The 18908-nt window shown below is 46.5% G+C and overlaps 3 protein-coding genes across 3 annotated transcripts; all 3 read left to right on the top strand.

Moving 5' to 3' along the window:
- The first annotated feature begins 3468 nt into the window (after positions 1 to 3468).
- Positions 3469 to 7897, top strand: LOC108935007 (rab GTPase-activating protein 1-like). The gene is made up of 5 exons (XM_018753256.2): positions 3469 to 3579; positions 6123 to 6254; positions 7026 to 7136; positions 7323 to 7427; positions 7550 to 7897. The coding sequence occupies exons 1-5, from the start codon at positions 3469 to 3471 to the stop codon at positions 7793 to 7795; spliced, it is 705 nt and encodes a 234-aa protein (XP_018608772.2). The 3' UTR covers positions 7796 to 7897.
- Positions 7898 to 8214: 317 nt separating this feature from the next.
- LOC108935242 (rab GTPase-activating protein 1-like) lies at positions 8215 to 8997 on the top strand. Its single transcript, XM_018753697.2, has 3 exons — positions 8215 to 8327; positions 8656 to 8832; positions 8945 to 8997. Exons 1-3 carry the CDS (start codon positions 8223 to 8225, stop codon positions 8978 to 8980), a joined length of 318 nt encoding a protein of 105 aa, XP_018609213.2. The 5' UTR covers positions 8215 to 8222; the 3' UTR covers positions 8981 to 8997.
- Positions 8998 to 11362: 2365 nt separating this feature from the next.
- On the top strand, positions 11363 to 13070 carry LOC108935241 (growth arrest and DNA damage-inducible protein GADD45 beta-like). Its single transcript, XM_018753696.2, has 4 exons — positions 11363 to 11546; positions 11944 to 12045; positions 12142 to 12361; positions 12455 to 13070. Exons 1-4 carry the CDS (start codon positions 11503 to 11505, stop codon positions 12566 to 12568), a joined length of 480 nt encoding a protein of 159 aa, XP_018609212.1. The 5' UTR covers positions 11363 to 11502; the 3' UTR covers positions 12569 to 13070.
- Positions 13071 to 18908: the final 5838 nt, after the last annotated feature.

Below are 18908 nucleotides of genomic sequence, written 5' to 3' on the forward strand. Positions count from 1 at the left end.
GTGATGGATTGCTGTCTTTCTGGGTTAAAGATAATATAAGGTATGTTTGAAAGATGACATAAAGGCATAAATTTGCAACTGCTTGGTCCTGTTGACTGACACAATGATGTAGTACTTTTCTATTATGACGTGTAATGCTCACATTGTCATCCGACACTTGAACGCTCTGAAGAGTTTCATTGTAACAGTCGTTTGTCCAGGGAGTTCTGGGGTGTCAATCAGCCGAACAATGTTTGTTATGAACAAAAAGCGAGCAAAGTGAAAAATATAGAATATAAGGGCCATTTAAACTGTTAACTCTTGTCTCTGACATGAAGCACAAGTGAAAAAATTACTTTCAATTAAAACACCTGGAACAAAGTTTAGAACACTTTATGTAACTTTGCTTACGCTGTTGTTTGTTAGTTGTTCATGTTGATTCAATTATTTACTCTTGGGCAGCTCCGGACCCCTGGGACCTTGCTCTGGACATGTGGTGATGGACAATGGATGGATATTTTACTATGCGCCATTTTTCAGTACAGAACCATTTTCCTTTTTCTCTAAAGCCATAAACTTTGCTCGTCACAGCTCAGTATGTTTTCTGCTAAAATGCTTCGCTTTAACATAGATGTTTGAACTTCTAAGAGCTTTGAGGCAGGGTGGATTGAACTGATTGAACGGACAGTATAAAGGAAAGAGCAACTTGGTTGACGGAAGTATTTTGAAATTCGACAGAGCTGAGTATTGACAAGCCCATAATACAGGGACTTGGGATTGCACACACACATTTTCAGAACCGCTCGTCCCTTACGGGGTCACGGGGAACCGGAGCCTACCCGGCAACACAGGGCGTAAGGCCGGAGGGGGAAGGGGACGCACCCAGGACGGGACGCCAGTCCGTCACAAGGCACCCCAAGCGGGACTCAAACCCCAGACCCACTGGAGAGTAGGACTGCGGTCCAGCCCACTGCGCCACCGCACCCCCACTTGGGATTGCAGTAAATTAAAATATACAAACATCCACCGCAATCTGATGTACTATCCTTCATCAAGTTGCTGTAGTACCGCGTAGTATCCCAAATTGCCCCAGTAAAATACCCTGCAGTATAAGCAAGGTAAATCAAAAGGCTGGTGTAAGTTGCCTTGGAAAGACTTATCTTGCAAGTCAGTTTATTATTATTATTATTATTATCACACACATCATCTGAAACCGCTTGTCCCATACGGGGTTGTGGGGAGCCGGAGCCTAACCCGGCAACACAGGGCGTAAGGCCAGAGGGGGAGGGGACGCACCCAGGACGGGACGCCAGTCCATTGCAAGGCACCCCAAGCAGGACTCGAATCCCAGACCCACCGGAGAGCAGGACCCAGTCAAACCCAGTGCGCCAGTGCGCCACTGTGCCCCCCACATTATTATTGTTGTTGTTGTTGTTGTTGTTGTTGTTGTTGTTGTTGTAATAAACTCAGTGTCACTAGGGCCCTCTGCTGGTGCCTAAACTTCAGTTCTAAATTGTCAGTGTCACTGAGGCAGGACTGAGATTTATGCCACTAATACTACTAAAACATATGCTGTTCTCTGAAGCATGTTTGTAATAGAAAGGTGTTTATTGACGAATGCTTTAATTTCGGTTCAGGGTTAAGTAGGGCTCTATTCTTTGAATCAAGCAGTAGAAGATAATGTATCATCCTCTGGGGTTTCAGGGAGGGAGGGGAGAAGAACCAGAGGAAATTATTCCTCCTTTCCTGTGCAAGCTTGAGTCCAGCCATGGCCGTACTTTGTTCCGTAAACCCTGGTATCAGTCCAGTGTCTCTGCCTGCTCCCGTTACCACAAAGGAAATAAGTATTTTGCCTCAAGGAGACAAAAAAAATGTATTTAACTACATTAAATATGACATAAATTATGAAAATCATAATCAGTGTAAGTTGTTTTGGATTCCAGTATATATGCAAATTAGCATTAATGAGCAATAGCAGGAATGGCAATATTTTTACCCACATACTGATAGCCAGTGATCTCAATACAGTGAAATATCTATATGCATTTTGGATCGAGACACTTTGGAGCTGCGGTGCTGATCTAATAAACCCAGTGATATGATGCTTGCCTTTGGTTTATTTTTATTAACATGTAAAGCAGACAAGAGAGATTCCAAGGGTTGCTGTCATGACTGAGGAGACAGGACTACGGTTTTGCCGTGTTTGCCCTTTTAGGACAAAATGGAAAGTGTTCGTGCTCTGTGAGTGACGGCACATCACGTTCAAAGTGATGCCGAGTCCGTGACGGGGCATCCTTTCCGCGCGCGCTTCCTTCCTCCTCGCCGCCATCTGCTTTGGCAGATACGCCGGCGCTCCGACGTGCATGAACAAATTCAGGTTTTTTTTCTTCCTCCGCAAGCCACAGCTAATGAGCAAAAGGGGACAAAATGTGAAGCGCTGTAAGAATTTGTCATATTTTTTATTTAAATGTATTTCTCACAAGTTTTCTTCTCGTGTGAGAAGGAAAGACCAAGTACAGTTCCTGCCCGTGGCCTCCTATTTTTGAACCTTTACAGTAATTCAAGTAGAGTCATAATAAGCTTACAGAACTGAACAATTTACCAAGCCCTGCTTGTCCATGGGAGACTACTAGAGCTTTGTTTGAGGACCACCCCGACATACAGCGAGAAGTAAGATCTCACAGTATCCGCTGTAAGCCCGGGTTGGCTGGATCAGACTTGAAATTTTAACTGGATTTTTGGGGACTTTTACTCTGCTGTTTGAAGGGATTCCCCCTCGGCACTATCTAGGTGGGTGGGGGGGGGGGAGGCGGCACCCGGCGCCTTGCAGCCTCTGGGGAGCGCAGAGAAGAGGGCGGAAGGGAAGAGGGCAGACAGCGCTCCTCATCAGCAAGATCTGCTCAGATAGCGCGCGGGGTGGCCCTCTTATCCGGAGAGACCACGGACTTCTGGGACAGTCCTGTGGGCCGTGGGCTCCGGCAGAAGACCGTGTCTCTAACGGACTGGTGTGGATGTGAGCTGCAGAGCCTTTACAAAGGGGGAGCTGTGGCTGCCGTCCAGCTTCTCGACGCGGTCGCCGGCTCCTGACCCGCGCGTGACTCGTCGCTGTGTTTTTGCGGACAACTACAGGGCGAAAGAGGAGTTAAGTGTCGCCGTGGACAAATGGGAGGAAATCAGCAGTGGAACGGATGACGGTGTGAAGGAGGCTCTTTGTGAGGCCTTGCATACCTGGTGCTGGATCCGAAGAGCCAAACACAGAGCCTTCTGTCCGGACCGAAGAGCGCAGGACACTTGAGGAGACAGGGGGCACAGAAGCAGGTGTGTGCTTGTCCGCCGATCTGCCTCCTGTTCTTCCTGCGTGCCCCCTCCCCCCTGGGGGCAGGACCGGCCGAGGGTCGGTCACGGGCTCCTCTCGTCCGCCCCTTCGTTCGGGCTGCTGCTCGCCCGCGCTCCGGTCCGCGCGTCGATCTGCTTGTTCTACCTGGCGAGATGATGGAAGAAGTGCCTATCTCCGTGGCCTACGACGCCCATGTCATCAACCAGCTGCCGGAGGAGGACTTGCTCTCCTACCTGGTGGCCAACTCCAAGCTCACGGCAACGGTACGTGAGAAAAGAACGGCAACTCGATACGTTTGCTTCGGTTCGCTCAGCTCACGTACTTCTCCAGCGCAACTTACAGGGTACGCTGCCTTGTTCGAGGGAGTTACACAGGGAGGTGGGATTCGAACCGAGGTCCTTACGCTACAAACCCAGCAGCGGTCGCTGCTACGCCACCAGCTGTGCGAGAACAAAAGCCACGTGCTTTTATTGTTGTTTCCTTTTCTGGCTTGTTGGCTGTGAAGTTCCACAAGATAAGTGTATTCTGGAGCCAGTTTCCGAAAATCTGAAATTGTTTTAACGGTTCATCGTCGCGCAAGTCACTGCAATATTTTCTACTGTGCATTAGACTGTTTAATAATAGGATTTTCCAGCTAAAAGCATGTTTCCCTCATGGTATGAGATGATTGACAAATTGACACTGCCACAGCAAGTTATATTTAGAGGAATATGCCACCAAATAAAATCTGGAGTTATTTTTACAGGCCTTCTTACATTGAAATTTAAGCAAAAAATAATAATTTTGTTTACGCTTTTGGATGTGGCACCCATACGTGGTTTGGAAATTAGTTTTACTCCGCTATTGTCCTGTGCGTTTGGGGTGTTAGAACAGCTGGGAGACAGGAGTTGACACGTCCCTTAGAGGTGTGTGTGCGCAGAGGAGAGAGAGAGAGAGCTGGATTATAACGGAGATCATCACCTCCAGTTTATCTCTGTTGCGGATACAGAACCACACTTGGATTATTGGATTAATTCTGTTCTACTATTTCACTTACACAATATATTCAATAATTTGATCGATTTAACCGTTCAGCCGAAGCCGACTTTCGGTCACTTTATGGATCATCATATTCAGCAATTAATTGTAATCAAATATGAGTATTTTTGCAAAATGTGTAAAAAAAATGATGTGGTAACTTTCACATCACTAACACTTGAAACAGTTCAAAAATTGCTGACTTTTTAAAATGATCAATTCAAAAATGCATAATTTGAAAACTGTTCGTTATTCATAAAAAGTTTTATTTCCGAGGCTGTAGAAATTTCTGTAATAATGAAAAACAGGGTATTTGTGAACATGTACGTTTCCTTACAAACGCTTTCCCGTTTCCCCGGATTGGAACGCAGGCGCTTCTACAGCGTGTTCGCACCGTCCCGCCACACTCGCTTGCGTCCTTCCTGCTCGCCTGGCCACTTTCGTAAACGCTCTTGACGATAACCGATCAGGGAACTGCTTCTAATGCTTCTCTCTGCTAAATATCCAGCAGGTCATCAGTCATCACATATGGCAACGTGGCATTTTTCTTATTCACGTGACAAACAGTTTTACAGAAGTACATTTACATTGATTCATTCGGATGACACACACACATTTTCAGAACCGCTTGTCCCTTACGGGGTCACGGGGAACCGGAGCCTACCCGGCAACACAGGGCGTAAGGCCGGAGGGGGAAGGGGACGCACCCAGGACGGGACGCCAGTCCGTCACAAGGCACCCCAAGCGGGACTCGAACCCCAGACCCACCGGAGAGTAGGACTGCGGTCCAACCCACTGCGCCACCGCACCCCCTTCATTCGGATGACACTTTTCTCCAAAACAACTTACAATGTTAAGGTCACAATTATCACATGCTTACAATCATTTACACAGCTGGCTAATTTAGAGTAATTTGGCTACCCTTGCTGAAGGGTACTACACAGCCAGAGGTGGGGATGGAACCTGCAACCTTCAGATGCAAAGGCAGTAGCTCTAACCACTACTCTGCCACTTGCCCTACAAAACACCCCTAATTTTGTAATGAAAAGTTGTGTAAAACAATCACTGAAATTAGACAGAAATGATCACTGAAGGCAAAAGCGACAGTAAAGAGCCCGTTGATTTACTCTGCAAAAGACGACCGAGCTGTAGTAAAAAAGAACCTCCCAGCACACAAGCGAACGCATGAGTCGTGAATATTCAACGATGACGGAAGAGCAAATGCACCGATATTAAAGACACCTTGCTTGAGAGCAGCAGTTGTCATGGAGATACAAAACGATGCGATATGGAGTCCTGCGCTTCCGTGCTTTACGCTGGCAACGAACGCAATTCCTTGTCATCTGAGTGGGAGCTTCCTAGGAAAAAAGGTCAAACCCTTGTAAGGAACATACACAGACACAACAGGACAGGAGAACCGCAAGGAAATACAGACAGCTGCCTGCGTTTTCTCTGGGGACCAGTGCTTTCCATTTCGGTTTTACTCTTCAAGATCAGCGCGCAGAATTTTTATTAATTATTAATTGTCAGAGCCTCACTTCCCAGCTGCTGACCATATGCCATCTGAGATGCAGAAGCACGCAAAGTCCTTTTCGAGCTCGGCGATACAGCATCCATTAGAAGGCGTCATACCGAGTAACGCATTAATCATAACAGATAGAATAATAACCAGACTGGGAAGTCCGGAACATTTCTTTGTGTGTCTTTTTACCTTAATCCCTTTATGCGGTGGATGAGCTGCCACTTGGATATGGGCCCACCTTGATGATTATGATTTCTTCAGCAGTAGTACTATTCCGCAGCGACTCACACGCAACCTTTCCCGCAGACGGCCTTTAGGAAAACGAAGAACTCTGGAAAGGGTCTTTTGTCAAAAAGGCGCAGCCAGGTGGAGAAAGAGGATCTGCTCGACAGGTACAAGGTAAGACGCATCTTCGTGGCCTCAGGCGTGCCCTCAGAATTCAATTAGGCTTCATAATGCAGTGCTTATTACCCTTCAGTGCTTGTTGAATTTGTGACAGTATTTTTAAGAGGCCTGTTGACTCACTGCAACTTCTTTACTTCTGGATGACAAAAGTGAACATTTTGAAGTCTGAATTCTCCGCCCGACGCTACGGATGAACTTATTTTTGGCCGTTTTCCCATGTCGGGGTTTCAGCGTGTGTCATTTCCACGACTCATATGTGCGTTAATTTGCTCCACACACACACACACACACACACACACACGCATACGTATATCTTCAAATTTGGGTAATACTAAAATCTGTGCATTCAGTGGAGTCCACTGTTGCATTACCACGGTAAGCGATCGCTCCACATGTTGTCCCGAAAGCAGTTCCTGATTTTTCAGCCTCAGCTACATGCGTGTGGAATTCATTTTAAAATCACTGCCTTTTTTTATGAAATCTGTCGAGACAAGAGGTCTTAACAAAAGGATTTCAAGTGTGTTTCTCCCTTATTCTTATGAAAACGGTTCCTTTTCTTGCAGCCTACACTGTGACAAACGTGTCCTGCTGACACGTTACTTCATTCACTGCTCACAAAGACACATGAAGTGGAAGCCAGAGATCATTTTCCCATCATTTTTTGCATCGAGTCCACTAAAATGTCCTCCTTTTTCAACAGGGCCCAGAAAGGGCAAAAATCTGTTGACCCGACAGTAAAAGCTGATAATTGCATTTACATTTGAGGTGGAGAACCGGCGTCTGCATGAGGCCAGCATCCGCCTGGAGCAGGAGAATGATGATCTGGCCCAAAAAGTGGTCACCGGTAAAATCACGCTCAGGAGCAGCCTGGACCAAGTAGGCACATCTCCGTCTCTGTGCACAACCTACGTGACAAACTAAATTAAACAAGAGACACAACGACACAATCGTTTACCTTGCCGGCCACGGGCACAAACACGGTAACGATTTTAAGATAAAGCTTGGACTACGGTGTGTCTTTATGCGGAGTTGTTGACGTAAGTATTCTGGATTTTGGTCCAGGCGGAAGATGAGGTGGACACGTTGAGCAGGGAGCTCCAGCGCACCAAAGAACATCTGGTGCAGGTAGAAGATGAGAAGAGGAAGCAGCAGGAAGAGACCACACAGGTACGTACGGACAGGTGAGCGCTGCGTTCGGTGTGAAACGTCGCACTAATCCGCTCTGTCCCTGAAGTTTCGGTACAGCAGTGTGTAAGTGACCTTCTTGTCTACGTTGCATTTTTTTCCAGCTGAAGCACATATTCAGAAGAGAGCTGGAAAAAGCTGAATCGGAGCTGAAGAAGACGAACGCCATCATCGATGAGTACAAGCAGGTAGAGCGCAGTCATCAGCGGTCGCTCAACAGCAGTGTCCTGGCAGTCAAGTCCTGGGACAAGCCGGTCAGCGCCAAATGTCCCGCAGAGAGTAACTTTTTACCGTACGGGGCACAACTTTACCTCCAGATGGCTTGCATTCTGGTTTTACCACGTCGTTAGTTTTAAAAGGTGTATGTACTAGAAAGGAGGCAGTGAAAACCAATTCTGCTTAATTTAAACGGCGTGGCGGCACAGCGGGTTCGGCAGGGTCCCGCTCTCTGGCGAGTCTGGGGTTCGAGTACGTCTCGGGGTCCCTTGCGATGGACTGGCGTCCAGTCCTGGGTGCGTCCCCTCCCCCTCCAGCCCTGCGTTGCCGGGTTAGGCTCCGGTTCGCCGCGACCCTGCTTGGGACCAGCAGTTTCTGCCTACGTGTGCGTGTGTAAGAGTACATATGTTGCTCATCGCGGTTGCTTAGTTTCAGCTATGAGCCAATTTCAATGATAATCAGTGGTGTTAATGAAAGGACCACCTATGTGGGTTACCATATTCACAAAAATTAAGGCACTCAAACGCATTACATCCGTTTTTTAACAAATGATCTTCAAGTATGCAATACATACACTGTAAAAATGTGCTTCAGATCTGCACACAGCTGAGCTGCAGACTCGCCGAGCAGGAGGTCGTCATCAAGGAGGAGCTGGACTTTCTCATGGTAGGGTGTCACATCATAAGCATGTCACCACAGGTCTGCTTCGGCGCATTTTTTCACATGCCCTCTCTACAGCATCGGCTGCAACGCCTTTTCATCGTTGAAGTTATCGATCATAAGAGACGTATTGACGCGAGCGCAAATGCGAACAACTACAGTTGTGCTCAGTCTGCCTTCAACCTGTACACATTTCACCACTGCGTATGCTGTACGTCCTGTTCTTTGAGTTATAACCCGTACATCTTTCACCCTCCCGGGCTGTTCTGTGCGACCGCGCTGTCCGGTCAGTCTCGGGTCCGTTAGATCACCCGACCGTCTTCACTTGCTACAGAGGAAGGCGATGGGATGCGATCGCTGCCGAAGAGTGTTCGGCAGGAACGACTCGATGAGGCCTCAGCGCGCAGGCTTGGACGTGGAGAAGGAGTCGCTGAAGGCGCAGCTGAGGGAGCTGGAGACGGAACTGGCGCAGGCCAAGCTGCGGTTTGTGGAAGCTCAGTGTGAGATTCAGGTGTGGCCACCCCAGCAGTGAGGCAGAGTGCTTTGCCTTGACGTACCACTTTAATTACCCTTTTCATTTAGATCTCTCATCATCATACTTATCTGCCATTCCTTCTTTCCAGGAGCTGGAGCACCACAGGAGACTGCTGACAAAATGAGGGTGCGGCTGGCTGACACTAAACTGAAGAAGCACCGTGGCTTCCTCAAGACCTCCACTAATGGTCAGCAGAGTTGCACATCCCTGTAGGTGTCACACACAGTCCAGCTGTAGGAAGGAAAGAAAAAAGTGGCTGAAGGACTGGCGTGGAGATCCGGCAAGCTGCTCTTGTGCTGAGCATGAGGAAGCCGCTTCATCCAGCAGAGCCCATTACCCGGTGAAGCTGAAGGACGAGGAAAGGCTCGAGTCGAGTTTACAACAGCCTGCCGCTGCACCCCCTGCTGTAGTACCCTAGAGGAAGATACCTAACCTGAGAGAGTAAAAATTACCCAGCTGTAGAAATGCTTACATAGCTTTGCAGAAAAATGCTGGCTAACTATGTTGGACTTATCACTGTTAGTGCTCACTAGTATAACTGGCATTTTCTCCTAAACATATTTTTCCTTATATATGTACACTTACTTGTCGCGTGCTTGTATATACTGTGTTCCGCATTTCCATTTATAAGAAACACTAATCCATCAAATTAACGTTATCTCTTTGTAAAATAAAGTTTAAAAAAGATACTAAAACCTGAGCTTAGCGCAGCAATTTCATAATCACATGCAATGTTTTTTCATGTTCTAAGTGAAGAATTGAGTGAAATTTATCAAATCTGATGACACCGTGTATAAATGTAGTTCATAGGGGTATCCTTTAAGTCACTTAGCATCCATTATCTCCCTTCAGAATGCATCTCTGTAAAATGCTCAGTATTTGCTATGTTTTTACAGACTTTTAACTGAATGTTTCTTTCGCAGCTGCTGCACATGTTATATGTCTTTCTGCAGAATGCATAGAAAAAATTTCACACAACTGCTTATTAAATAAAAACTAGTGCCTAACTCATAGAACTGTACATATGAGAAATGCTCTAAGATATGTAGTGGTGGTTAGACCTTTGGACCCAAAGGTCACGGGTTCGATTCCCACCTTCAAATGTAGTAGCCTTGAACAAGGCATTACCCTGAATTGCTCCAGTAAGACTGCCCAGCCGTATAAATGAGTAAATAATTCTAAGCACCTTAACATTGCAAAAAAAAAAAAAAAAAGTGAAAAGAGAAAAGTTTCAGCTCAGTGAATAAATGTATGTTTCAAAAGAAATTCCACACAAAGACATGAACCGCACAGGCCCTGTGAAACACCACTAACGACCGATACGTCTTTCAACCACCAGAGGGCGCCCTCTGACAAGAACGTGAATGAACGTGACCGTTTTCTCTCGGGACTCGTGTATGAATTATTAACTCCAACCGTCGCTCCATAATCGTCCCAATTCCGTGGCATCTGCGTCTCCCCACGTGTTTGTTGACCTTATTTTCTTCCATTATCCAACTCGGCACTGCATGATCCGTTCTTTCCCCTTCAGGTTACTACTGCGGTGATTTTCCTGCATGCAATCAGTGAGTTATGCCACACAGTTTGTTTCAATAAAAGACACGACATTCCAACAGATGTGTAAAGAGGGTTAAGGTTAAACACTTATCAGCTCAAACATTTCACATCCATTAACCCCCTTGTCGATGTTTGCTTACTGTAATGCACGACATACACTTTTTTTCCGGGAATTACGTGCTCAGTTCTATATTTACCACCACCGGCCTTTATTATTGAGCCGACACCCTTGTGCAGGGTGAATACTTTGTTTTTCAATCATTTAGCCTTTTACACTGCATAGTATTCCTATTGTGCCAATTCACGGTAAGCACCAGTGAGATTAGAACCAAAGAACCTTCGGATCGCAAAGGAGCCCTTAACCACTGCGCCACCTGCCTGCGGAATATGGAGCGAAGGTCATGCCGAGAAGATCCACCCGTGACCGCGTGTCCCCGACATGCCCCTACATGTCCCCCGAGCGCGGCCATAAAAAACGGACAGTAACTTTCCCAGCTGAAGAAAGAGGACCGAGAGAGAGAGACGTGTGGCCCATGTGTCAGACCACGTGCAAGTCAGGTGTCACAACTTCCATATCATACATCAAAGATCTCGGCTAAAGAAAAAAGTGAGTAAAATGTATCAATTTCGATTAAATCGCAGGTGAATAGTCAATTGTTTTAAGTTTTACACAGTTTTACATTTACAAATAGGTAGCACGAAAGTCTAAACACACGAACACGGCGAGGTGTAAAATATGCGTGGCGGTTGAGCAATTCGCGGCGAGTGGAAGCGGGAAAGCGGCAGGCACGCGGAACAACGTCCCACGTGGGGTGCGGCTACGCGTTAAGGCATCCAACCAATGGTCTCACTGAAGGAGCATTCCTTAGAACGTCACTGACCAATGGAATAAAGACTCTGGAGAATATGACCACGCCCATACCGAAACGGAATAAAAACCCGTGAGCGCCGTTTCGGGTCGAAATAGACACGTTACTGTGCGCTGCGAGCGAGCGGATGCTACCTGTAAGGAAGGGCTCACCTGGATTACAGCTCTGGTCCACATTTTGCATTCATTTTGCTGGATTACGAGTATAATTTGGATTAAATATGACTCTGGAAGAAGTTGTTGGAAATAGCGCTACTGAGAAAAAGTAAGTATATGATAGCTTATTTAATATTTTATTAATATCACTTAACTTTAGTGGAATGGCTCCTCTTGCCCTTTCGCATATATCGGGATTATCTAATGAATTTGCAGCTCTTTACTTGAAGTTGATCTTTTTTTGCATGTGTATCTGGTAAATCTCATCATTCTAGTGGCAGCAGGTGGTGTAGTGGCTAAGGACATGGACGCAGCCTGAGGGTTGTTGGTTCGCATACCACTCCTGATTTTGCTTTCGTACTCTTGAGCAAAAGGCACTTGCAATGAACTGCTGCAGTAAAAATAACCAGCTGTGCAAATGTATGCAGTGCTTTGTTTCTTTGGTTAAAATCTTCAGTTAAGCTGTCATTAACAATATTTATTTATTTTTTTTTCCCCTCCTGAAGAATGGAGACAGTAAGTCAGGCTTTAGAAGAGCTGCTGGTAGCTGCGCAGCGACAGGGCTGTCTCACCGTGGGAGTGTACGAGTCTGCAAAGCTCATGAATGTGTAAGTTGCTTTCTTAAATTGCCTGACTGATGCATTAAAAAACTGGCGTTTATTTCCATTCTCAATGTCTAATGGGCACTTGTGTATTTATTGCAGCGAACCGGACAGCGTGGTGCTGTGCATTTTGGCCACGGATGAGGAAGATGAGGATGACATAGCTCTGCAGATTCACTTCACGCTTATCCAAGCGTTCTGCTGCGACATCGACATAAACATTTTGCGGGTGTCTGGCATGAAGCGGCTGGCCCAGGTCCTGGGCGAGTCGACAGACAGCGATGGCAGCGACGCCAAGGATCTGCACTGCATACTTGTCACTGTAAGTTGGACCTCTAGACAACTTGGTCAGCTGACGGTCATCTGCTGGGAACACGTTAGCATTCCGGTCATTCTTCTTTTTTTCTTTTTTCAGAATCCACATGTTGACCGTCTGAGGTGCCAGGCACTGGAGGAGGTGGGAAGCTACTGCGAAGAAAGTCGCTGCAAAAATGAATGGGTACCTTCACTGTCACTGCAGGAGCGCTGACCGGACTTCCGTGAGCGTGCAGAAGCGATGCAAGAAGACGACTGACTCGTCATTCGGAAAGATGTTGTACGTGGCGGTTGACAGCGAGGATGTTATGTCAGGCATCTGTTTGGAAGAAGGCGCCATAGGAGGCCAGAATGATGACGGGGCCTTGTGGGGGTTTCGGTGTCTCCACCTCCATGCGGAATGGAGCAGTTGCGGGAAAATGGGCTTTTTCCAGCTTCATACCGTCTGGTCCGCTGAGCACAGATGTTGCTGAGGAAGTGGTGGAAATGGTACAGACTCTGTGGGTGAAAAGACTGAGGAAGGGCAGAGGAGACACAATATTTCCTTGTTGGACAATGTGATGTGGCTCAGCAATGGAGGTCTCCGTAGAAAGGGCTGGAAGAGCGTCTGTGCTCATGCTGTCAGATTTGGCTTTTCCTGTGTGAAACGTTTCACTTGAATTCTGAGTTGAATTCACAGGTTGAATTGTGAACGTATTTAAAAATAACTTTCTATTTATTTACTGTTTATTCTATCGATTGTCTATTTATTGTTACTACTGTTAATGCTGGGCAGCATTTTAATATGAAATAAAATTAAGATGGCTGGGCGTAATTGCACTGTTTATCGAATCGTTAAAATAAAATGGGATTAGCAACTGGTTACTATGCATCAAAAAGTGTTAGACAATTTATACGTCACAATCCTTTCGTGTGAAGAATGTTACAGATATGAACTGGAAACTAGCAATGTATTTTGTGTACAATGTCTTTTTTTTTTAAGTGAAAATAAAGATGAATATGGACGTCTTGCTTCTAGCGTCATTATTACAACTTGCAGCATTACCTGTGAAAGGTAGGAATGGTTGTGCAACGCACTATAAAGTATAGTTTCTGGGAAATGAAGTTCTACTTTCACTTTCCACTGTGTTTATTTGCACAGATGAAGATCTAACCAATGATTTCTGCCTCTATGGGGACAGCAAAGTTTCTAGAGACATGTGGTTCTTCATATTTAACCCATCATTGATCATTTTAAATGGAACTGATGTTGCTGCTGCATGGCTGTGCAGCGGGTAGCACTGGTGCCTCATCTCCCGGCCAGTAGACTCCAATCCAGCTCAGTATATGTGGAGTCTGCATGTTCTCTCCATGCTCATAGGGGGTGATCTGGTTTCCTCCCGCAGTCCAATGATATTACAGCTCAACCGGTGATTGATTTGCCTGTAGCGTGAGTGTATGGGATTGCCCTGTGGTGGATTGGCGTCCCATCCAGAGTGTACCCTGTCTCACCCCCCGCCGTTGCTTCCAGGATATGTTTCGGACCACCCTGACCCTGCATCGGACAAGCAATTACCGACAGCGGCGAACGAATGAAAGAAAAGACTGACGTTCAGTGTCACTTACACGATAAAATGATTTACTCAATTTCCATCGTCCTTCCTGGGGGGAGAGAAGAGGAGCAGGAGAAATGCGGGCCGTGCAAGCAAATCGGCTGTATTGTCCATTTTATGGGAACAAACATACATCCCGAAACATTTCCCCCAGGATTTGCCACAACTTGGAAAATGCGTCGCGCAGACGAGAGACCCACATAAGAGGAGCGAAGAAGCGCGCGTCAGCATCTCCGCAGACAGACAGGTAGCGCGGGACAAAAGCGATGCAGCTGCGAGCTCCAGCAAATGCGCGGAACGCGGCCGTGCGAGGCGTCGACGTGCGAAGCACAAGGAAGGAAGAACGGGTAACGGGAAAGAAACCGGTTCGCATTCCTTCTCGCCTCGATTTTTCTGTTCAAATACTTTCCATCGCTCCCTCCTTCTCCGAGCTGTCGGAGAGCGCGGAATGCGGGAAATGCGCCTCGGCGTGTGCGGCGGCGGCGGCGGCAGGCGAGCTCCTCCCGTTCCGCAAAATTTCACATTTCACTGGAACAAACTTACCTTGTCAAAATATGTAAGGTAAGGGGGGCAGCGCAACTCGAGCGTCTTCGAAACAGGACAAAGGCGAATTAAAGAAGGGCCTCGAATGAATGCGTCCGGACATTCGAGCGCTTTCGTCGTTGCGTTGCGGCCCCTAAGCGAACGAACCTGTCTGTCATTTCAGCAGTTTGCGGAGCTGGATATTTGACCGGAGGAATTCGGGCGCCAGTTATTATACGCGTGTTTGCTTTCGACCTCCTGATACGAGCGCTTTTCGTTACTCGCGCCGTCCGTGAGGTAATATTTGTTGCTCGCTCGCAGGTGAACTTCCTTGTCGCTTGTGCCAACGCTTACTGAAAGTAAGGCGTTCATCGCTCTCGAAAGTTCCAAGAAATGACTTTATGCAAAAGGAAGAACGGTTGCAACTGTGGCCAAAGAGCCAGATGCCCTTATAGAGCAGGCCACCCCAGAAAAAAATAACTCCTTTAATTCCCGCTTGCCTCTCCCAACCTTTTTCTGTCTCTGCCTTCTTTTAGCTCCCCGGCAGTATACAGGGTTGCCATCTCTCTCTCTCTCTCTCTCTCTCTCTCTCTTTCTCTCTCACAGTGCATAGGGTGCAGTATTGTAGCCTTCTATGAAGATAAAAGGATTCTTGATGATGAACTTTAACATTTTTACTCAGTAAAAGGTACTGCGTTCACTAACTGTCGTAACGCTCGTCTCATCCATCGGTCATCAATAATCACTTGCTCGGTGCGGGGTCTCGGTGGTCCGGAGCCTATCCCGAAACACGTGTGGTGCGAGGCAGGGTGCGCCCAGGACAGGACGTCAGGGCAATGCAGAGCAATCTGTCTCACGTACACACACAAAGACGCTTTGGGCCGTTTAAAGTCACCGGTCTAAAAGACTGTCTTGGAGGAAACCGTGTGAACGCAGAGCAAACGTGCAAAGTCCACACAGACCGAGTTGGATTCAAACCCACATCTGCACCCACAGCCCAGGAGCAGTGAGTCACCAGTGCTACATGCTTTGCCTCCTCTTCTTATAACACACACAGGCTGAAACCGCTTGTCCCAAGCGGGGTCGCAGCAAGCCGGAGCCTACCCGGCAACACTGGGCGTAAGGCCGGAGGGGGAGGGGACACACCCAGGACGGGACGCCAGTCCATCGCAAGGCACCCCAAGCGGGACTCGAACCCCAGACCCACTAGAGAGCAGGACCCGGCCAAACCCACTGCACCACTATGCTCCCAGAAAACTATACTTTTAATTGTTTGCCATGAGTTTTCAAATTCAGCTTTAGTTTTTATTTTATGACTTATTCATGTTCTCAGCTGACCTTTATATCTTACGCGCTGATTTCCAGTTCCTCTGTTTTACAGCTGCATAAATATACAAATATATATAAAATCAATTCCTTGACTAAGCACAACAGTCTAGCAATAGAAACCTGTAACTGTTTCGGTCACAAGCCCGTTTATTTCCTGCAGCCTCCGCTGTTCTTATATATAGCTTCTCATTGACACCTGGATGCTGTGCACCTAGTAGCCAACCATGCAATCCTGCGTTAGACACGTCCCCCAGAATTCTGGAATTCCGATGTCAATCGAACGGAAACGACAGTTGCCATTTATGGTTTGTTTCCCCCTGTACAAGGGAACCTAGACTCTTCTATGGGTTGAAAGCCCCGTTCTGTTAGATATCGGTATCATATAATTAGCCCATTATAAGTTATGACTCACTGTTGTTATTGTTGATCATTACGCTTCCTGCATTCGACGGATTTCATGGTTCATGGTATTAGTAAAACGAAAAGGTATGATAAGACTGGGGAGAATACCCTACGTCTCAGACTGCACACAGACGGAAAAACAGCAGACAGTGTGTTCCAAGGTATTCAAAGTATGAAATATTACCGCTACACAGATTTTTAACATGTCTGTGGGCTTTGTTTATTCTCTTGTGTAGGATGCCATTACTCAAAGGGCATTTACTGGAATGCCAAGATTGCAACTACTGCAGAAACTGTTTTCACATATAATCTACCTGTCTTCAGATTACACACACACACACACTATCTGAAAACAGTCATCCCAAGCATGGTCATGGCAAACCAGAGCCTAACCCGGCAACACAGGGCACAAGGGGACACACCCAGGACAGGGTCTTCAGATTACACACACACACACACATTTTCAGAACCGCTTGTTCCATACAGGGTTGCAGGGAACCAGAGCCTACCCGCTAACACAGGGCATAAGGCCGGAGGGGGAGGGGACACACCCAGGACAGGACGCCAGTCCATCGCAAGGCACCCCAAGCGGGACTCGAACCCCAGACCCACCGGAGAGCAGGACTGTGGTCCAACCCACTGCGCCGGTCTTCAGATTAGTATTCCATAAATCAATTATAAGTTTATATTTAAAGGAAGTGTCAGGCAAACAAAGAAATATCACTGGCAATAATAAGAAAGATTTATTGCAGTAATATGCATAAAGGCTCCTTAGAATTTAAGGGTCTCTCTAGTGTCCCCCGTTCCCTGGGGAGGGTTCGAGCGCTGGGTTCCCTTCCCTAGTGGCTCACAACAGTACACAGGATCCACTTGACATGGGTAGAGTGTCCTCTTCCGACCGTATTATGTCACTCGAAGACCATGCAACGCACTCGGATCCCGCAGTCCACGGGTGCAAAGGCATCTTTACAGCACGAACACTGGAGAAGGTGTGTGTCTGAGTTCATCCCTCTCCTGTTAGTGCTCAAGCTGCTTTGAGACGTATGAAATGGGTTAATGGGTCATTGGATACAGGTAAAATGAGTGGAAAAAAGGGTACTTTTGAATTTCTATAAACGTACTTACACTTACTTAGTTATTTAGCTGATACTTTTCTCCATAGCGACCAAACCAATATATACTAAATTTATTGATGTATATAAAATTTATATATATGCAGTTCACATATATATATGTATAAGTATCATTTGTAAGTAAGGAGATGAAAAAATACTGCTGTAGATCTCCTCCTTTTAAAGATTATATTTAAGATATGCATCAGAGCTTAGTGTACAGGGTGATTTTTAGTGCATGGAAGGAGGAAAATAAATCTGTTTTTATGACATAGAGTGAATTAGAATTTCCCTGTGATATTTAGAGTGCTTTCACGCCTCAACAATTAGCTGTTTATTTGTGAGTAAATGGCCCAGGGGACCAGACGCTCCATCGCTGGGAGAAACGGAAAGCTCTGCCTTGTATGGGCTGATGGAGAAACCGTCAACTTTCAGAGCCGATAGCGAGCGCCCGGTCTGACAACCGTAATATGTTCCGACCGCCTCCGTGGACGTGCCTGTTGGTCAGTCTGCAGACCAGCCCGTCTGCAGACACACCCGGCCACAGAGTAAGGTGCTCCACCATCAACATGGGCAGTCTCAGTTGGCCAGACTCGCTCAAATGTCTGGGAAAACAAATAGACCCGTGCTGTTTGGTCCGATGTGGTACGATGCGGTGCCCTGACCTCTACAAATGCAAAGACACATAGTTCATAAATGGACTCCAAGGCTGAGCACTAAGCTCCTGCTACTCAGACTGTAACGCGGTTCTGATTACAGCAGGAAACCTCAGTATGAGCTAAAGTGACGTTCTACTAGCACATCCTTCAGCTGAGTCACAGCCTATTAATGTTTCACAAACAAGCATCACTTTGCACTGTGATGCCGCGTTCAGGGATCCTATTTTTCATACAGGTAGACAACATTAAGCTGTACACACTTTACCCAGCAGATGCATCTTCTCCTAATTCCTACTATTAAAAATAGGTAAAAAAAAAAGAAAACTGAAAGGTAGATTTCTCTTTATTGAACAATATCTTAAAAATTGCCATATGACCCTGAACTGAGAATGGTGCTCATGTTTCTCTGAGAGAGAACACAATATGGTGCATGCATTTTTGTGCAGAAAGGACTGCTTCGTTGTCGATAGGGAATTAGAAGGGAGCACTGATTTTCAAGCTCCGTCAAAGGACGTGTAAATAAAAGCTAAATGAGGACAAAACCAACCAACAATGCTATACTGTGGGTTTTAGCAATCGCTTCCAAAGCATGATGAAATATGTCCTATTCCAAAGCTGTGCAAACAGCTTGCTCTGTACTAGGCCGCTTTTAATTTTACCAGCCGTGCTTCAGAGTTACGCAGTGGGGTCAAAACTGACGTCAAACCCGAGAAGAAAAAATCAAAAACAGAGGGTCTTTGTTTCCACAGTAGCAATTGCTCAGGCTTACCCCAACATGCAGGCAGGATAAAGTTCACAGACTCAGCTATGTATAACCTGGTCTGAGAGCTATTTTTAGAAAAGCAAGACTATGTTTAAAGGGTTTGTATTTTTATTCGTTTAAGGAGTGGTGGATTTAAAACCGGGTCGAAAGAATACCAAAATAATCCTTTTTTTTT

Source organism: Scleropages formosus, chromosome 3, assembly GCF_900964775.1.
Source record: "Scleropages formosus chromosome 3, fSclFor1.1, whole genome shotgun sequence".
Taxonomy (NCBI): Eukaryota; Metazoa; Chordata; class Actinopteri; order Osteoglossiformes; family Osteoglossidae; genus Scleropages; species Scleropages formosus.